Source organism: Eumetopias jubatus, unplaced genomic scaffold (genome assembly GCF_037043125.1).
Source record: "Eumetopias jubatus isolate StellerSeaLion01/CBP00866 unplaced genomic scaffold, mEumJub1_p1.0 scaffold_2, whole genome shotgun sequence".
Taxonomy (NCBI): Eukaryota; Metazoa; Chordata; class Mammalia; order Carnivora; family Otariidae; genus Eumetopias; species Eumetopias jubatus.
The window spans coordinates 138,427,710-138,445,344 of record NW_028274808.1 but is presented as its reverse complement, the minus strand read 5'-3'; the positions used below and the strand labels follow the sequence as shown (position 1 = coordinate 138,445,344).

General features: G+C 39.4%; 1 protein-coding gene across 1 annotated transcript in view; it reads right to left on the bottom strand.

Annotated features, from left to right (window-relative positions):
• Positions 1 to 15,689, bottom strand: part of ANTXR2 (ANTXR cell adhesion molecule 2) — a 144,476-nt gene extending 128,787 nt beyond the window's left edge. The window contains exons 1-3 of the mRNA XM_088021140.1: positions 14,885 to 15,689; positions 14,169 to 14,240; positions 12,010 to 12,081 (exon numbers count right to left, since the gene is read on the bottom strand). Of these exons, the coding sequence (XP_087877266.1) occupies positions 12,010 to 12,081; positions 14,169 to 14,240; positions 14,885 to 15,036 (296 nt within the window). The 5' untranslated portion in view covers positions 15,037 to 15,689. The remainder of the gene's footprint in view (positions 1 to 12,009; positions 12,082 to 14,168; positions 14,241 to 14,884) is intronic.
• Positions 15,690 to 17,635: the final 1,946 nt, after the last annotated feature.

Below are 17,635 nucleotides of genomic sequence, written 5' to 3'. Positions count from 1 at the left end.
CTTGAAAGAGGCAACAGGAATGAAAAAGATGAAAAACTAGAATAATCTTTTATCATCATAACTATTTAGTGTCCCAATGCAGTATGTCTAAATGAAGTATGAATACATTGTTAAAAGCTATTTTGTGTGTGTTAAGTAAAAGAAGACTCATTTTTCAGGGTTTTTTAATATAGGTTCCAAAGACCCCTTGAGAAATAAAGAAACCATAAGAATCATAAGAGATCAATAACAACAATGTAGCAAAAACAATCCAAAATAAACTCAAAATTTCGTTTTAAATTTTTTAATTTAAAGGATCAGAAGAGAGATCTTAATATATTGCTTTCAGAATTTTAGTTTTTAAAAAGAAGCAAGAAAAATACCTTTTTTTTTTTTGTGAGAGAGAGAGAGCACATCCCAGCAAGGGGAGAGGCAAAGAGAGAGAGTGAGAGAGAGAGAGGATTTCAAGCAGGCTCCACACTCAGTGCATAAGGAGCCCGACATGGGGCTCGATCCAATGACCCTGTGATCATGACCCCAGCCAAAATCAAGAGTCAGACACTTGACCGACTGAGCCACCCAGGTGCCCCAAGAAAAAAGACCTTTCTACATAAAAAAAGTCTTGCAATGGTGAACTGAAGTATAATGGTTTAAATAAAACATAAAGAGCACCCACACTATTAAGAATGAGAGGTGAAAGATTAATTATAAAAAGTATATTATCTGAATATCAAGGAACTTACTGGAATCATACATAAAAGGATATATATATATACATATCATACACTATTAAAATAAAATTGTATACATATAATACATTTCATACACTATTAAAACGTATGTCAAAAATAGTGAAAAAAATTTTTTATCATACTGCAATGTTGTATTTCAAATATTTGTAATAAAGGAGTCACTCACCAGAACTACACTCGTGTTTTAAAAGTAACTTACTGATTATATGCTGATATTGTAAGAAAATTATTATCAGACAAGTTTTCCATCTCAAGGAGTTTTCCAAAAATGTAAGTTTCAAAGTATGATCCTAATCTTCCTCCTTCCTGATTCAGTCATCTCTACCAATCCACATTATCTCTTTTAATACTTGGTTTAAAATCAGCCTATTGTGAATCTATCTTTAACTTCATTACACTCTTTTTTTCTAAGGTACCCCAAATACATCCATGATCAACTTCTACTACAATGAATAATTTTGTCTCTCAAAAACTTTCTACTTTAAAATAATGTAATTAATTTCATTTAACTTAATTTAATGTTTTCACTTCTCAACTAGACTGGAAGTTCACAGTGGACTATCACCGGGTCTACCACTTATAATGTATCCTCCTACTCTGCATGTATTACTTATTATAATGCCTTTTACAAAGTAAGGGTTCAATAAATTTTTCAATCTACCATAGGGAAAAGATTCATAATTTCACAGATGATGGAGCAAATTACCTACATTATAAGCTTGTTTTATCTAAATATTTATGTTTAGTATCTACAGACACAACTTGAAACTGATTCTGTTTGAATGCAGACAAAAACCAAATATTTGGTGCTTCCGAGAAATGAGTGGCAGCGTGTCCTCGAGCATTAATGTTTGCTGCCAAAAGGGAAATGAGAAAAAGACAACTGAAATTCAAGTTTACACAAACAGATTTTGCATGGTAAAAACTGCCTTCTCCATTCAGTTCAGATTCACCTCACCATTGAATTCCTTCTAAGAACCAGACAACACCAGCAGAGGACTCTAAGCTACAAGAACTTGCCCAATGTGGAATTTGGAATTTTTTTGGAAGGTTGGACTCAGCTGGCTTATTTCATTGGAAGAAGAAGAGTACCCCTGGCTTTTCTATCCATAACCATACGTGACACCCTAATATTCTAAGTAGCACTGAATTCCATCATTACTTTTGCAGCTGCAACGTCATTGGAGCGAAGTGTTTCTTGCCAACAGTCAATAACATCAACCAACGCACATGAGCCCTGGTCTTATCTCCTTCCAATGGAACTACACAGTTTGTCAGCCTCCACCAACCAGTGTCATTTTAGGGGAAACTTAAGCCAAACAAGACGGGCAGATCTCAGGCCTTTGAAAGATGCCAAGCAACTAAAAATAAGTTCTAAATTTGTCTATTAGTAAACAGCTAATTGGGGGGGATGCAAAATGTCATAGGTTAAAAAGAGAACTCATGCATCTAAATTATGACTCTAAGAAAGCTCTAAAAAAAATAGGTGGGGGATGATAAAAACAAAAGAAAAAATGCACATGTTAGAAAGCTCAAATTCAACACATCTTAGATCAACCTCACCAAGTTTGGTTTTCACGTTAGGTCTCCGGCTACAGGAATAGTAATAATGAAACTACTTTGGTATTTGTTGTGAAGCTGCAGTCAAGGATGCTGCAACCATAACACATAATGTCCCCTCTAAGGTCTCGTGGCAGAAGGTTCTCGTCATCCCTGAGTAATCACTATACACTTCCTCCTTTCTGCTAAGTACAACTATGTCAACTGTTTCTTGCCCTAACTTTTGGGAAGCCCACCGTAAATTTCTTACTCATTCACAAAATTCTGCTAAGTTCCTATGGTTGTCATATTGCTACATCCTCTTTTCCAAGATCTTAACTTTTCTTTTTATATGCTATTGTCTTTCTGCAATGTTATTATGTTCAGTGCAGCCCAATACTTTTTGGAAAGAGGCAGAATTGAAACAAATTAAATGGGATATTAAACCTCTGATTTTTTTGTTGAGAATCAGTGGGCTAAAATCTATAATCAACTCTTTCTTTTTTATTTCATAATTATATTGATTGGAGAGAAAGAGAGGGACAGACAGAGAGGCAAAAACACACTGACTCATTTCTGTCCACTCTGTTAGTATCTTTCCAATTTCTCTGCTGAGTAGGGGAAGGAAGAGATAAGAGGGAAGGGAAAGGATATGATGGAAGGGAAGGAAACATAGCAATTACATTGCCACACACTGCACCACATCAATGGTTTTTCTCCATCCATAGAACACTCTGGATTTTGGAAGGTGTTCATGATGTCATAAATAAAATAAATATCTATTATAAACAGTGGCATAATCAAATGATTGGCAGAGAATTCTGACTTGCCCAACTAACACAGTTAAGGCACAATTTTTTATTTGAAGTAACTTCTACTTGTGACTAAGGATATTATGTTTACACAGTACATTTGTACAGTACTTGAGCTTTCCGATGGACATCTTAACTTTACAGATTTCAAAATCTTTCCAGATTTCACTCAATCTACGTGCACCTGCTAAGCGCCTACCACAAGTGAACACTGAGTCTGTATAGTGATAATGAGAAGGGCTCCCATGTAGTCCATACACATCTCTACAGATGCACCTTAGTGCTCCACCATGGCTGAATACTGGAATCACCGAAGGGCTTTTTTTTTTTAAAAAATCCCTTCTGGGCTCTAACTGAAGAGATTCTAATTTACTTGTGGTTTGGGGTAAGTTCAGGGTTATTTTTTAGAAATTCCCCAGAGTATTCTAATGCGCAGCCAGAATTAAGAACTTCTGATCTAATATCTTTTTTTTTTAAGATTTTATTTATTTATCTGAGAAAGAGCAAGAGAGAGAGAGCACAAGAAGGGGGAAGGTCAGAGGGAGAAGCAGACTCCGCACTGAGGGGGGAGCCTGCCAGGGGACTCTGTCCCAGGACTCCGGGATCATGACCTGAGCTGAAGGCAGACGCTTAACAAACCAAGCCACTCAGGCACCCACCTCTGATCTAATCTAATTTAGAAACCTTTCCATGTTATTGCAATGCTCTTTTCCTTAACTATTTTGCCAGTCAGTCCTCTACTGAAAGGGTTTGGGGGTGAGTAGGATAATCTTTTAAACTATAAAATACAGTTTCTCGGATGGTACAGCTTAGAGCCAGAGAGAACTTAGATGAATTCCAAGTCCTATCTTGTTTCTTCATCTGTAAAAGAGGGACGAAAATATCTACCCCATGGAGCCATTGTGAGGATTCAATGGCACATAAGAAGTACTGAGTAAGTTATAGGTACTACTGTTGTTAATTTGAATTAGTAATTTCCCATGTTAGTAGGATTTTGTTCACCCAGGTTACTTTCTCCTTGATTCCAAGGAGAGCTCCTTCAGCAAACTGAGAGTTGAAACATTTTGATACAGACACCAGAAAGGAGAAGGGAAAAGAAAAAAGAAGGAAGGAAAGAAGGTGTTATATTGAACTTTGGTGGGAGAAGTTTCTGGAAAGAAGTCAAATGGGAAGCTATGTAATGAGGGCGGAAGACTTATGGATTGGAGTAAATCAGAAGTGAACTGAAGGTCTGGTTCTACAACTAATAAACTGCATACACCAGCAGTTTACTGTCCTGGAGCTCAGTTTCCATCTCCATAAAATGTAAATAATAATGCCTGCCCGGTTGGGTTTTCATTCATTCCTTTTATAGACATTTATTGTGTCCCCACTATGATATTTATAATATAATGTTATTTGGCAGCTTTGAGCATTCAGAAGGTAGCAGGTGCCTGGACAGAGAGGGTAGTAGGAGAGACAGGAGAAAGAAAGAGAGAAGTGCCCCAAACAAACTCTCCTCCTCATAGTTTCTCCTTTCCACTGCCATGTTGCTCTTCTTGAAAACCTATCATATCCTAACGCATATAAAATGTCTGGTACAAAGTGAGTGCTGCACCGTTATTAGTTATGATTCTTTTATCCCATCATGAGTCAGGGACCGAGTGAGGTTATCCACCAACCAACCCTCAATTCTTTCTTTATGTCACTCTGCATCACTGAATGCAACATACAGGTCAAGCAATGGGACCTTGGCCTCAATTCCCAGCCCAAACGCCTCCTAGTTTTGCAACTCTGGGTAAGTTATATAGCCTCTCTGGCCCTCCATTCCTCCCATCTGAAAAATGGGGGTGATGACGGTACTTACGTAGTGGAGTTTAATCAAAATTAAAGGTACTATCACATGTAGAACACTTCGTATACTGCATAGCCCATAGTATTCAATTATCAATAACCAACTGTTAATATCTATTCACTGTACTCTATCCTTTTATTCATAGAAGAAAACTTAAGTACAAATTATCAGCTTTGTTAGTCACAGTTTATAAGCCTCATTTGGGAACTATCCCTTTAATCATCCCTCACAAAACACACAACTTTAAAACTTTATATTAAATCACACAAACAACAAATCATATCCATAAGTGTGTACTATTGTTCTTGAATAAATAGTTGAATACCAACAACCTCAAAACATACTTCTTTTATAGCTCAAAATTTTAAGATATTTTTAAAAATTTGCAGTCATTGCTAGTTAAGAAAACTTCTATCCTCACATTGTACTAGAAAGTATTTCTACCTATTGTTAATTCTTAAGTCCTCGATAGTTGAAATTTAATAATACTATTTAAAATCACGGAGATAAAGGAAAATGTGCCAATCTATTCTAACATGACTCAAGAAGGACATAATGGTAATATTAAAAATATAAAAGTAAAAGAGAATGTATTAATGTTAATAAACAAATAGTTTTCATTTATGGAAAAGAATAAAAGGAATTAAAGGAAGAGGTTAATAAAAAATAATAAAAGTAAAGGACACTTCACATTCAAAATTTACTGAGATGGATTATGGGTCACACTAGAGTCTAAAGACTAGAGCCCAAATTACCAATCTGTTATTTTGGTTATATACAAGGGTTATATTTTTCCTCTAAGCTGACATGTTTATATCAAAAGAGATTTATCTTAGAGTTTCATTATTACTTTTCATAAAATCTATAGTAGGTGATCTCCAATACGACCTCTGTCAATTCCTTCCCACTCTCTATATGCCCATTCTCCCATCAAGAGATGGCATTTATCTGCCCCGCCCCCGCCTTGAATCTGGCCTAGTCCTGCTATTGCTTGGCAATAGGATAAGGTAGAAGTGATGTTCTTGGACATCTGAGTCCAATCCTTTAAAAAATGGGGACTTTGTTCCCTTCATCTTGTAACACTTGCTCTTGGAAAGCTCTCTCTTGGAACCCAGTCATCATACCGTGAGAAGCTATGCCACATGAGGAGGTCACATGGAGGAGAACCAAGTTATTCCACTAAACAGCTCTAGCTGAGCTCCAGAATCAACAACCAGCCTCTATGACTACAGCATCAGATAACATCACATGGGGCAGAGAAACCTCCCAGCCAAGCCGTCAGTCCACAGAATTGTGAATGGTAATAAAATTGCTGTTGTTTAAGCCACTAAGTTTTGCGGTGTTTTGTCATGAATCAAAACTTGCTTATTGTTTATTTAACATGTCACTCTAAGGCCAACATGTGCCAATGTCTCTGTGGTCCAGAGCCCAGACCAATGAATCCAAGGTAGCCGTCCTAGATTCATAAATAGCTGCTTACAAAATGCTCTGCACAATCTGGGTTCTGTGAAAAAATTCTCTCCTGCTTAGTCTGCGCTTACCAAAGTGTGGTACATGGCTCACACCTGAACTCTGTACTGGCTGCGTTTGGTCTATTTTTTTACCCGACTTCCTCATTCAGTGCCTTACTAAGTCATGAGAAATTGACCTCTGCGTTTTACCACTTGGGTGTGCCAGGTCTGTCTCCCAGGTATGAGTAACCATGTATTTCATTTTCTAGAATATAAAGCAGATGTGGGACTTCACTGAAATAACTATTAGCATATCCATGACTAGACTCTGAACTGCTGTCTTGCCCAGACCTCTCAGGATTAGCACGATGTGTGGCCCAAACGGACTTTTCACCAGGAGTAATCACTTCTCTAATATGATTAACAACAACAACAAAAAAACTACATTCACTTCCTCTCACCACATCACTGGTTTATAAGAGAACAGAACAGGTTTAGAGGAAGAACTCATCTTTGAATTATGACAAATTCTGACTAATTGTGAAAAGTGGAGAAGGGGGAACACAGCAAGTCTGAGGCAATGCAGTGGTTAAAGGCTCATGCTCAGGAGTCAGACCTTGGCGTGAACCCTGGCTCGAACTACTTAGCTGTGTCACTTCGAGCAAATTCATTTGACCTCTCTAAACTACTCTTAGAATCCTGGCACCTGAGGATGAAAATGATTGCGGTAGTATACACTGATAACCTCCAAATCCCATTTCAACCTTAGACTCCTTCCCACATCAATTAAGCCTTCTCATGTGTCATAGGCATTTAATCATCCCAACATTGCGATATGGTAGGAATGATTAGCTCCTTCTAGTGGGCAAGAGAACTGGCCAGCAGGAAGTGAAATTACTTGCCCAAGGTCACACAACAAGTATATAGCTTCCATGTCTACCTGACTTGAGGTCCACTCGTGGTGTTTTCATTTTAACAAGGAACCTTCAGGATCCCCCGAGATAGCAATTGGATATGTTATTCCTGAATGCTTTCTACTTCCAACTCCTAAATTCCATTCTGACTCCAAGAGAGCTATCTCTGGCTAAAGAAGGCAGTAACATTTTTTTTTTTTATTTGAGCATTTGTTGTTTTTTGTTTTTTTTTTTTTTTACAAATAATAGTGTTGAAATAAAATTGAATTGCTAAGGTGTATGGAAATTAAAAAATGAAGGTTCTCCCCACCCTGAATCTCACTGCTAAGAAAGTATTGTTGTCAGCAGTTTCTTGCATATCTTCCAGACTTTTTTCCATGCATTTATGATAACACACACACAAACACACACACACACACCATAAAAATGGTTAAAGATTTTTTTGTTTTTATTTTAGAAAAAGAAAATCATACTTAACAGAGTGTTCTGCCACCTGCTTTTCTCAATTAATGTATCTTAGATATACTTTCATGTTAATATACATGGATTTTCCAATTCTTTTCATGACTACATAGCATCCCATTCTATATATTTTTTTAAAATTACATCAATTGAAACACATTTAGATTGAATACAGTTTTCACTATTATGGACAACACTGCAGTGTCCAACTTTACACATACCTATCTTTGCACACTGTTGCTAGGATTTCAGTGGAATACAATCCTAAAAAGTAGAATGGCTGATAGGAACCTTCTACTTTTACAGATACTACCAAATTTCTGCGCAAAATTAATGAACCAATTTATGTTACCAATTCTTATGAAGGACTGTTTTATTACAAGTAAATTTTTAGTTCAGATTTTAAGGAATAAGAATAAATCTTTTCAAATAATAGAAATGTATATATTATCCAAACTTAATCAAATGACTTCTCTCTTTAATTTCCTATGAGTTTGCCTAAGGAATATTTTTTCCTAAGTAATTGATTATTGTGCTCAGGTTAAACAATTATATGACTTTTCAATTTGGGAAAAAATACATTAAGAAGAGTGTTGGAAAAGTTTATAACTGATCCACAAGAGTAGGAAAGAAACTTAGCAAATCTACGTCATCATTTATCATTTCTCAAAGAGATGATATATGATAGTAGTTAATAACTCAGGTTCTAGAGTGACCAATTCAACCATTCACCCAGCGAGTATTTGTTGAGCATCTACTGTGTGCCAGGTTCTGTTCTGGTATCAAATATGTGGGTGAACAAGACAAAGAAGACTCCTCTGCTCTCATGCAATTTATTTTAGGGTGATAGAGATAAAAATAAATTACTTAACAGAATAATTTCAAAAAGTGATAACCAAATAGACCATCATGACCGATCTCTGCGGAGGAGGGCCAGGGTGCCTGTAGACTTGATGGCCAGGCTAAGGGTCTCAGAGGAGAGGACACATGGGATGATGCCTAAAGAATAAGAATGAGCTAGTCAGGGGAAGTTCTGGGGCAGAGAAAGGGCAAAATTCCTAATGTGGGAAGAAGCCTGGCCTGGTCAGGGAATGGAAAGACCAGTGGGCTAAACTGTGGCACACAATGTTGTAGGAAAGGATTGGGTAAGGCAATCAGGTAGGGCTTTTAGGCCATTAGGAGACATGGGCTTTCTATTCTAGGCCATTAGAACTATCATAAGCACCAGAGGGGCATACTCTATACTTTAAAAGACCATTCTGGCTAATATACCCTCACCACGTATTAACTGTATGTCCTTGGATAAGCTACATTACCTTCCTTAGCTTCCATTTCCTCATTTGTAACGTTAAGATAATAACAGTATGTATTACATGTATTAATATGAGGATGAAATGAGGTAATGAATGGAAAGCATTTTGCACACTGCCTAGCACATAATAACTGTTCACTAAATGTTTTTAACTAAATCACTTTTACATCATTAAGATCACATTGAATAGAAGTGAGCATAATTCACTATTCCCAATTATGTAGCATAATAACTAAAAATATCCTTTAAAATTACTCTTGATTCAAATTCTCTAATGTTGAGGCCAGATTTGTCCATATTGAATCAACATGGCACTTTTATCTGATCCTATAATACAGCCCTGAGCTATTTAAGTGTATGTGCACACTCCTTACTCTCACACACACTAGATTATCCATCTTTGTGTTGCCCCCAGAGCCCATAACACTCAATACATCACCTATAAGGTAGGCAAGCAAGCAGGTAGGTAGATAAGCGGATGAATGAGCTAACAGAGGATAAAATAACACAGAGGATAAAAATCATGGGGGCAAGAGAAGAGAGTGTTTCAAACTGAAACACTTAAAAGAGTAAAGTTTTTATATTATGAGTATATAAAATGTATAACTGATCATATCTTGCCAAGTCCATGTACTTACAGAGTATTGGACACCATGTTGAAATTCTATAAGAAGACACTGCTCTATTGTAAGGACTTAACTGCCTTCCCATCTTCTTCATCTCTACTGAAAATATTTAGCAACACTCTGAGAAACAGGAAAGAAGTACTTCTCATAATAACCAAAGGAATGAAGAATTATGAACAACAGAACCAAAATTGTGAAACCTGCTGTGTGTCTCATTTAGTCAGGTCTCTCTGTGATGTGACCTAGGACATCAGGAAAGTTTATAGGTAGAATTCCAATGTCTAGGCTTTGAAACAAAGATCCACCGTAGTTGTGGAAGCATTTTTTCAGTAATTTTGTATCTAAATATGTGAACTGTTTCTACACACTTGAGAGCAGGTAATGGATGAAAAGTGACCCTATACCCAAATACCCAGGACAAAGAAGTTTGAGAAGTTACTGATTTAATAAAATAAAATTAGTAAAAGAACAACTAGGAGCAGAAAATAATACCCTTTAATGGAGACTGTTCTGTGATATAAAAAGTACTTTTCTCTGCATTGTCTTATTTTGATCTTTACAACAACTCTCTAAGAAAGCACAGAAGAGTATCAATGATAAAGATTTAAAAGAGAAAGAAAGAAAACATGGCCAATTATGTCTGCAGTTTACACACATAAAAGTTGACACACTGAGCAGATGATTTGCCCCACATCTCTCAATCAGTAAGTGGCACAGCCATAATTCTAACCTAGGCCTTCTTAGTATACTTTCTGCCACCCTACACTAATTCAGCATGCCACAAATAGTGCAATTCGTTAAAACAGAATGCAGCTCTATGTAAAAAGAGACAGAGGAGTGAACTGTATATAAGTTGTAAGTAGCATTATCACTTCTCCTTGAATATTATAAATCCTTTCAAGCAGGACAATTATCCCTATTTGTAAGCATCATTCCTCACTAATCATTAAAATACTACATATTCCCTAGATCCAAATAATAATAAAAGTAGTAACAAGTAATAGCAATGACAGAGCTTTCATCTCTTGAATACGTACGCACCAGACTCTGTCCTGCATTCTACACATTCACTGACTTCATTCTCACAACAACCCTTTGAGACAGATATTGTTATCACCATCATCATTGTCATCATTACAGAAATGGACAAAACTGAGACATAAAGAGGTTAAGTATCTTGCCCATGACCATTTGGCTAGTAAATTGGTTCAGTGACTCTTAACTGCAACATGCTTATATCTATGCTACCTCTTCAAATAGAAGCTTCTTTATCCCAGTCCTCTCCTCTTTTAGATTTAACCAATGATAAAGGAAGAATCTCTCATTTAGATTAACATTTTAAACCCTTTCCATGCATTTCTAAATAATACCAATTTTGTTGACCAATCACGACACTTCATCTTCAAAGTGCCTAACAGAGAACCTGGCACAGCATACGCAGGTGACAATTACTGAGAGTCTACTCTGTGTCTGGTGTCATGCTAAGTGCTTTTCCCTGCATAAGCACCCTGTAAATGTTAACGCCGTTCTTTCTTTCTTCTAACGAACAGACTCCATTAGGAGACCTACCTGGATCTTTGAAAATTAAGCTGGGCAATGAACAAAATTTCTTTTCATGGAAACAGAGCTATTGTATGTGGGTTATAAAAGGGACTACTATTGCTCTCTTGATGACACAGAGAGGCACACAAGAAAGTATGGAAGGAAAGTATCAGTGAGAAGACGGAGGTCATAAGCTGGACTCCTCATCTACAGACGTAGTTCCTCTCCAGAAAAAAGTAAACTTAAAGCACAAATAAATTAGAAGTTTATCTATCTATATATACACACACACGTACTTTTCCAAATTAACTCTGCAAAGTATAAATAAGTTCTCTCCCTGAGTCCCTTTAAATATTATGTTTCCTTAACCAGAGTTTAAATAAAAAGTTGAAACAAACAAAATACATAAATAAATATTATATTTTCTCAACATTTTTAAAGAAAAAATAATTTATAAAAAAAGCCATATTCAAGTATAACTTTGTGGAAATCCACATACTATGCAAAACAAAATACACCAGCCTCCCTTACTAAAATGACAACTAAGGCAGAGATCTGGGTTTCACTGTACATTCCAGAGCCAACAAGAATGATATCGATTTTCAGATTATCTGCTCTTTTATATTACTCATACCTCCTTTCTCCTCTATTAGTGAACAGAGCTGAACTGTGTCTGTGCATTTGCTTGATTCCACTGGGAGGCCTGAATCACCACTTGGAAATATCAATCATTCCTTCAAGATTAGTCTCTACTAAAAGCCTACAGTGAAATGATAATGCACTAACCTGTCTCCAGTTAATGGCAAAATAATGGTTGCTTGAGAAGAAAACACAATGAAAGATAATCTCATTTGAGGGCTGCAAAATAAGAAAAGAGGCAGTTAAAACATTTTTAAAAGAAATACTGATACAATACAGATACACAGCTATGGAGTCTCAGTTAAAATCAGACTCTGATGGTCCAGGCTTCTTTTTAAATGGAACTCCCTAAATAGATACACTAACTCTGCTTAACATTACCGCATAAGCCATCTTGGATTTAGTCAGTGCTTCTCAGCACTCAGACAATCCTCCATGACCCATAAGGCCATTTAGGGAAGAGACTACCTAGAAAGATGAATTCTAGGCTAATGTAAAATCCTTTCGTAGAAAATACTTCTTCCTTTACCTATTTTCCCCGTTCTACCTCATCTCCTTAAAGGAGGCCGGACTCTTCTGAGCGATTGTCATTAGCAATATTTAGGGCTGGAGAGCAGTCAGTTTGATTTAATTACCACAATTATGATATGAGACAAAAGTGATCCAGAAGTAAGAGTATCATGGACAATGTGAAAGAGACTAACAAATCAGTTTTGATTAGACATTTCCAATTGTCCTAGTCTCAAACATCATACTTCCCACTGGCAACACCTGCCCCAGTCGGCTACATCTTTTAAGCATTAGGCATTTATCTCACATAATGGTTTTTGTCTCCAAGACACTCTACGCCACCACGACTAAGATCTGAAACTGAAAACAGGAAACTAAGATCTATAAACTGAAGATCGGAATGATCTCAAAGGCTTATCCATATTTGAAGATATTCTCTCCAGTAGTCAGTCTTTATTCGCTTTCTACAATGTATTATGAGTTAGTAACTAAGCAACTAAATTTGAGCCAGAGAACTGTGTATCATAGAATTCCAACTTGCAAACCAGACCAAATCAATAAAAGCCCCACTTCTTCAAAATGTGTATTGAAATGATCTACTACTTGCGATCAAAATCTATGTGATGCTCTCTGCACACTCTCGGATTAAATCAGAAAATTTATAAACAACTGTCCCTACTGCGTTTAACATTTAAAGATAGAGGGCCTTATTCATTTTTCTTTCCTAGACAGTTTTACTTCAGACCTTGTCCAGAAATGAGAGTGTTATACTTGGCTTCTTAAGCAAGAGACTGATGATTGAACATGGACAAGCATACATTTTTATAGGGATAAGTTTACTGCTGCCAATAACTGAAAGCAAGGATTGCCTAGGCCTCTACAGATTGTTTGAAGTTACTTGCAACATGACTTTCAAAATGTTTTGATCATCCAAGCCTGTTTTACAGAAAACATTTGGGCTAACAAGACTGAAAGAAGCAATATTTAATGATACGGTTCCTTTTTGTGTCCTTTCCATTATCTTGATAAACTTGCATTTGCTCATTGCATTTTTTTCTTTAAAAAAAAAAAAAGAAGAAGAAAAAGAAGAAAAAAAAAAGGCTCAAAAGCCTGGTGTTCTGGGGTTATTTTTAAATAGAGATGCCACTAATTCCTAGTTACCTCAAAATAAGAGAGTAAGCTGGATTTCACAGCAGTTATGCTTTTTATAGGAGAAAAAAACCAGTCTTTCCTAGTAAGGCTTATTGCATATATAGAACAGTTAAATTTTAAACCAGCCACACACCCACACATTGGGTAAACACAAGTCATCTCTTTAAACACACACAAGTGCCTTTTCTGGTAGTGAGTTATTAACACATGTTCATTTGAAGTTTATCAACACTTTTTTTTTTTTAATGGGACCTTTACAATGCTAAGAATTGTGTGGAAAGAAAATACATTATGGATACTATTAGCGTAAAATTTGTTTTATGTGATAAATTATGAGAAAGTGCAACTAAAATTCAAAACAGATGAAAATTCAGAAAGGAAAAGACATTTGTAATAGTATTTGAAGATGCTTCCCAAGGGCCTGAGCCAAGTTTCTGGGATCCAGATGAAATAAGCCCTGAACAACTGAAGAGCTGTCCTAATAACTACATGTGTGTGTAATAATGGTCTTGAGGCACTTAAAAATCAACATTTCATGAGAGGCTTTCCCTGCGAAAGGTTACAAAAAAGGAACATCTTACACTTCAGTCTACTTCCCTCCACCTCAAACTCCCCTGCCTGGAAAAGTAAAGTGGGAGAAATACCTCACAAATCTCTCTGTAAGTTGCTGGACAAAATTATAAATTTCAATCCAATTATTTGCCACACTCCCAGACCTGTAAAATGAAATTGAACTGATGAGAAACAAACAAAACATTTACGTGGGGGGTAACCCGGCCTTTACTTCAAGCAAAGTAACAGTATTGGCAGCTGAAACAGGCGCTAAAAGAATCAGGGAAACCAACCCATCTTCGGGGACCACCTGCCCAATTGTTTGGAGTAGGATCCCGCCTCTTCAAAATAAACACAACCTTCCTTCACAGGAAATGCAAACCACCTTGAGTACGTTGACCCTAGGGTTTCCCTGGCTACAACGAAAGCGCTGTGATCAGGATCTGACCCGGCAAACTTTAGCCAGTTGAGGGGGTGAAGCCAGAGGGGTCCGAGAAACAGGCCCGTCTGGGTTCCGGGGATGCAGACGGCTACCCCAAACAGACACTCTCCCATTTCCCAAGAGGCCCCAGGACTGGCAAACAGTGACCACCCCACCTCCCCAGAGAGCCCAGCAGCTCGGGGCTCCTCCGATCACCACCCAGCCAGCACAGATAAGAAAGCGCTTGCCCTTCGGATGATAGCACAAAGTACCCGTCGTCGGCTTTCTAGCACCCCTCCCTAGGGCGCACACGTATCTCCATGTCCCCAGCCACAGCTCATCCAATGCCACCCACCGGAAGACCCTGGACCTCCCTCCGGCACTCACTTGTCCAGGACGAAGTAGAGATCAAAGGCTCCTCCGCAGGAGCGCTGCTCCTGGGCACTCACCAGCCCCCCAGGACCGCTGAGCACCAGCAGCCACAGCCCGGGGACCAGCCAGCTCCCGGGACTGCGGGCCCGAGAGAGCCCCGCCACCATCCTGCGGCCAGGGGCCTGCGGCTGCCTCCTGCTCGCAGCCCCCTCGGCTCGACTCAGTGGGGACGCTAAAGTGGTCGGAGTTACCAGGGACGCACCCCGGGGTGGGGGACAGCGAGCTGCTGGGGCGCCGGCGCCCGGGGCAGCAGGACCCACTAACTGACAGAGGGAGGGAAAAGGAAGGGAGGGAGGTCCTAGGAGGACAAAGGGAGACACTGCAACCGCCGCAGCTGCCGCCGGAACTCTTGACGAATCCCAGTGGAAGAGCGATCCAGTCCTCCCCCTCCGGATTCCGGAGAGTTCCTGCAGACAATGAGGGCCCACGGCGACAGCGCTCAAGAGAAGTTCCCCCTCGGCTTCAGGCCGAACCTCTAGCACCGGCCGCGGAACCGGAGCGGCAGTCCCATTCCGCCCGGAGCGCTGAAGTCCCGCGGCTGCAGTGCGCGCTGGGGCAGGCGCCCCCGAGACGCGGGGACGCCGCACAAACTTGGAGTGGAGATCCCCGTCCGCCGGTTTCCTTATCCAGTGGCCCACAACTCGCCTCGGCGCTCCAAACTTTCTTCCTAGGTCTCGGCTCTGGCGCAGTGCAACCGGGCGGTCCCCTTTAGGGGTGGAGGCTGAGCGGGCCCTGGGGTTAGTGGCTCCAGAGAAGCCGCTTCAATCAAGGCCAAGAGCAAGATCTGGCTAGGTCTCTCTATGTGTCAGTGTGCGTCTGAGGGCGGGGCCTGATCTGAAGCCACACACGCACACTTGTGGGTTCGTGCTGAGTGGAACAAGAGTAACGCTTGCCAGATTTCTGAAGGGGAAAAGGAGTTTAGAACAACAAATGTCCTCTAAAACTAAACATACCCATGTAGCCTGCAGGCCTGGCCTATTTCAGCCGCTTTGTGGAAAGGCACTCTGTGGTTGAGACCCGGGACTAGCAATTCCCAGGGAGGCGGTGGCCTCCCCACTCCGCCCCACTCCCACTACCGCAAGCGCTCGCGCGGCTGTACTTGCCTCGGGACTAAGTACGACAACTTCCTCTTTGTTTATAAACCTACTTTGAAGCATCGTTTCACAGAGCCAAAACGGGGCGGGGGAGGGGGAGGGTGGAGTCCAGGCCCTTGGCAGACTCTTTAGGACTGGAAAGTTGTACCTCAAAATATTCCATCCAACTGTCATCTACCGAAAATTCCAGATAATTAAAAATTTCATCTAGCTATAAGCTAGGCCCTCCTTTCCAAACTTGTGCTGGAGTTGGAGTTTGAGTGCATTCACTTTCTCTGCTTACTCATTCTGCGTTCTGCCTCTCCTGCCCATCACCTGTGACTTCGGCCTTCCCCCTGTTGAACTGGCTTTCAGAACTTGCAATCTCACTGACGGGAATATGACGTGTCCCCTCTTCCTTTATATTTTATCTAAGTCGATGCTTTATGAGAAAAAGTTCATATAGTGCTGAATCACATATTGATGCCTTTTACCATCTCTTCTGTTTGTTGTCGTGTGTATTTAACTTTTCATTTACATTATCTTCCGTGTACAACCAAATTTGTAAGCTCTTTGGGAATAGAAACCAGTCACTTTAACAAAGATTTACTGAGTACCAATTATCTATTAGGCACCGTTCAGAACAAGATGACAAGCCCCGGCTTTCATGAAGCTTGCAGCCTGGTTGAGGAGGAAAAACAGACCAAGATAATAAGTAAATATCCATATTAGCGGTGGTTTGCAGAGAGTTAAAATATGGTAATATGATAGAGAATGACTGACTAGGTGACTAACAAAAGGCAACCAGCTATTCCAAGAACCAAAAGAGGAAACATTCCTAGCTTTTGCAGCTCACCATAGGGATTGGCTTAGCACATTTAAGAAAAAGGAAAGAAAAGCAGAACGGCTAGAACTTTGTGGGTAAGATGAAGTAAGAAAGGCAGGCAGGGGCCAGATTATGTGTTGCTTTGTAGACTGTGACAAACAATTCAGATATTTTATATTAAGTGTGATGGGAGTCCATTAGAGGGTTTTAACCCATGCAGTGGGATACAGGATAAAGTATTACGATCTCTGCTTTTCAAAGATCATTCTATCTGATATGACACAATGGATTTGGAAGCAGCAAGAATGAAAGCAAGGAGACCAGTCAGGAGGCTATTATAGTATCGGGGCACAATAAAATGGTACCTTGGACCATCATCACCCCTATAGCAGCTAAACTGAGGGATATGAATGGATGAAAGCTTTAATAAACTCAGACAGACCCCCAGTTTGGAAATATCTGCCATTGGTGATGGAAATTCCAGTACCATCCGCTTCTTACCTCATGGGGTAGAGAGGGTACTGATAGGACAAGTGGTTGGCTGACAGAATGGAAGATAACATACTTTTGTTAGAAATTTCAAATAATTGAGCTCTAGAAGAGAGTCTAAGGAAAGGGAATGACTATATTCAAAGCATCCTAAATCTGTCCTCTTTGGCTTCATCTTTTCTTGAGTTTCCGAAATTTTTATTCCTCTGTAGTCATCGGTTCTCCGGGGATGTGCTATACCTCCTCTTCTTTCACATTTGGGCCCCACTGTGGATACACTAATCACTTTGCCTTCCCACAACGAAGCTGAAACAGGCT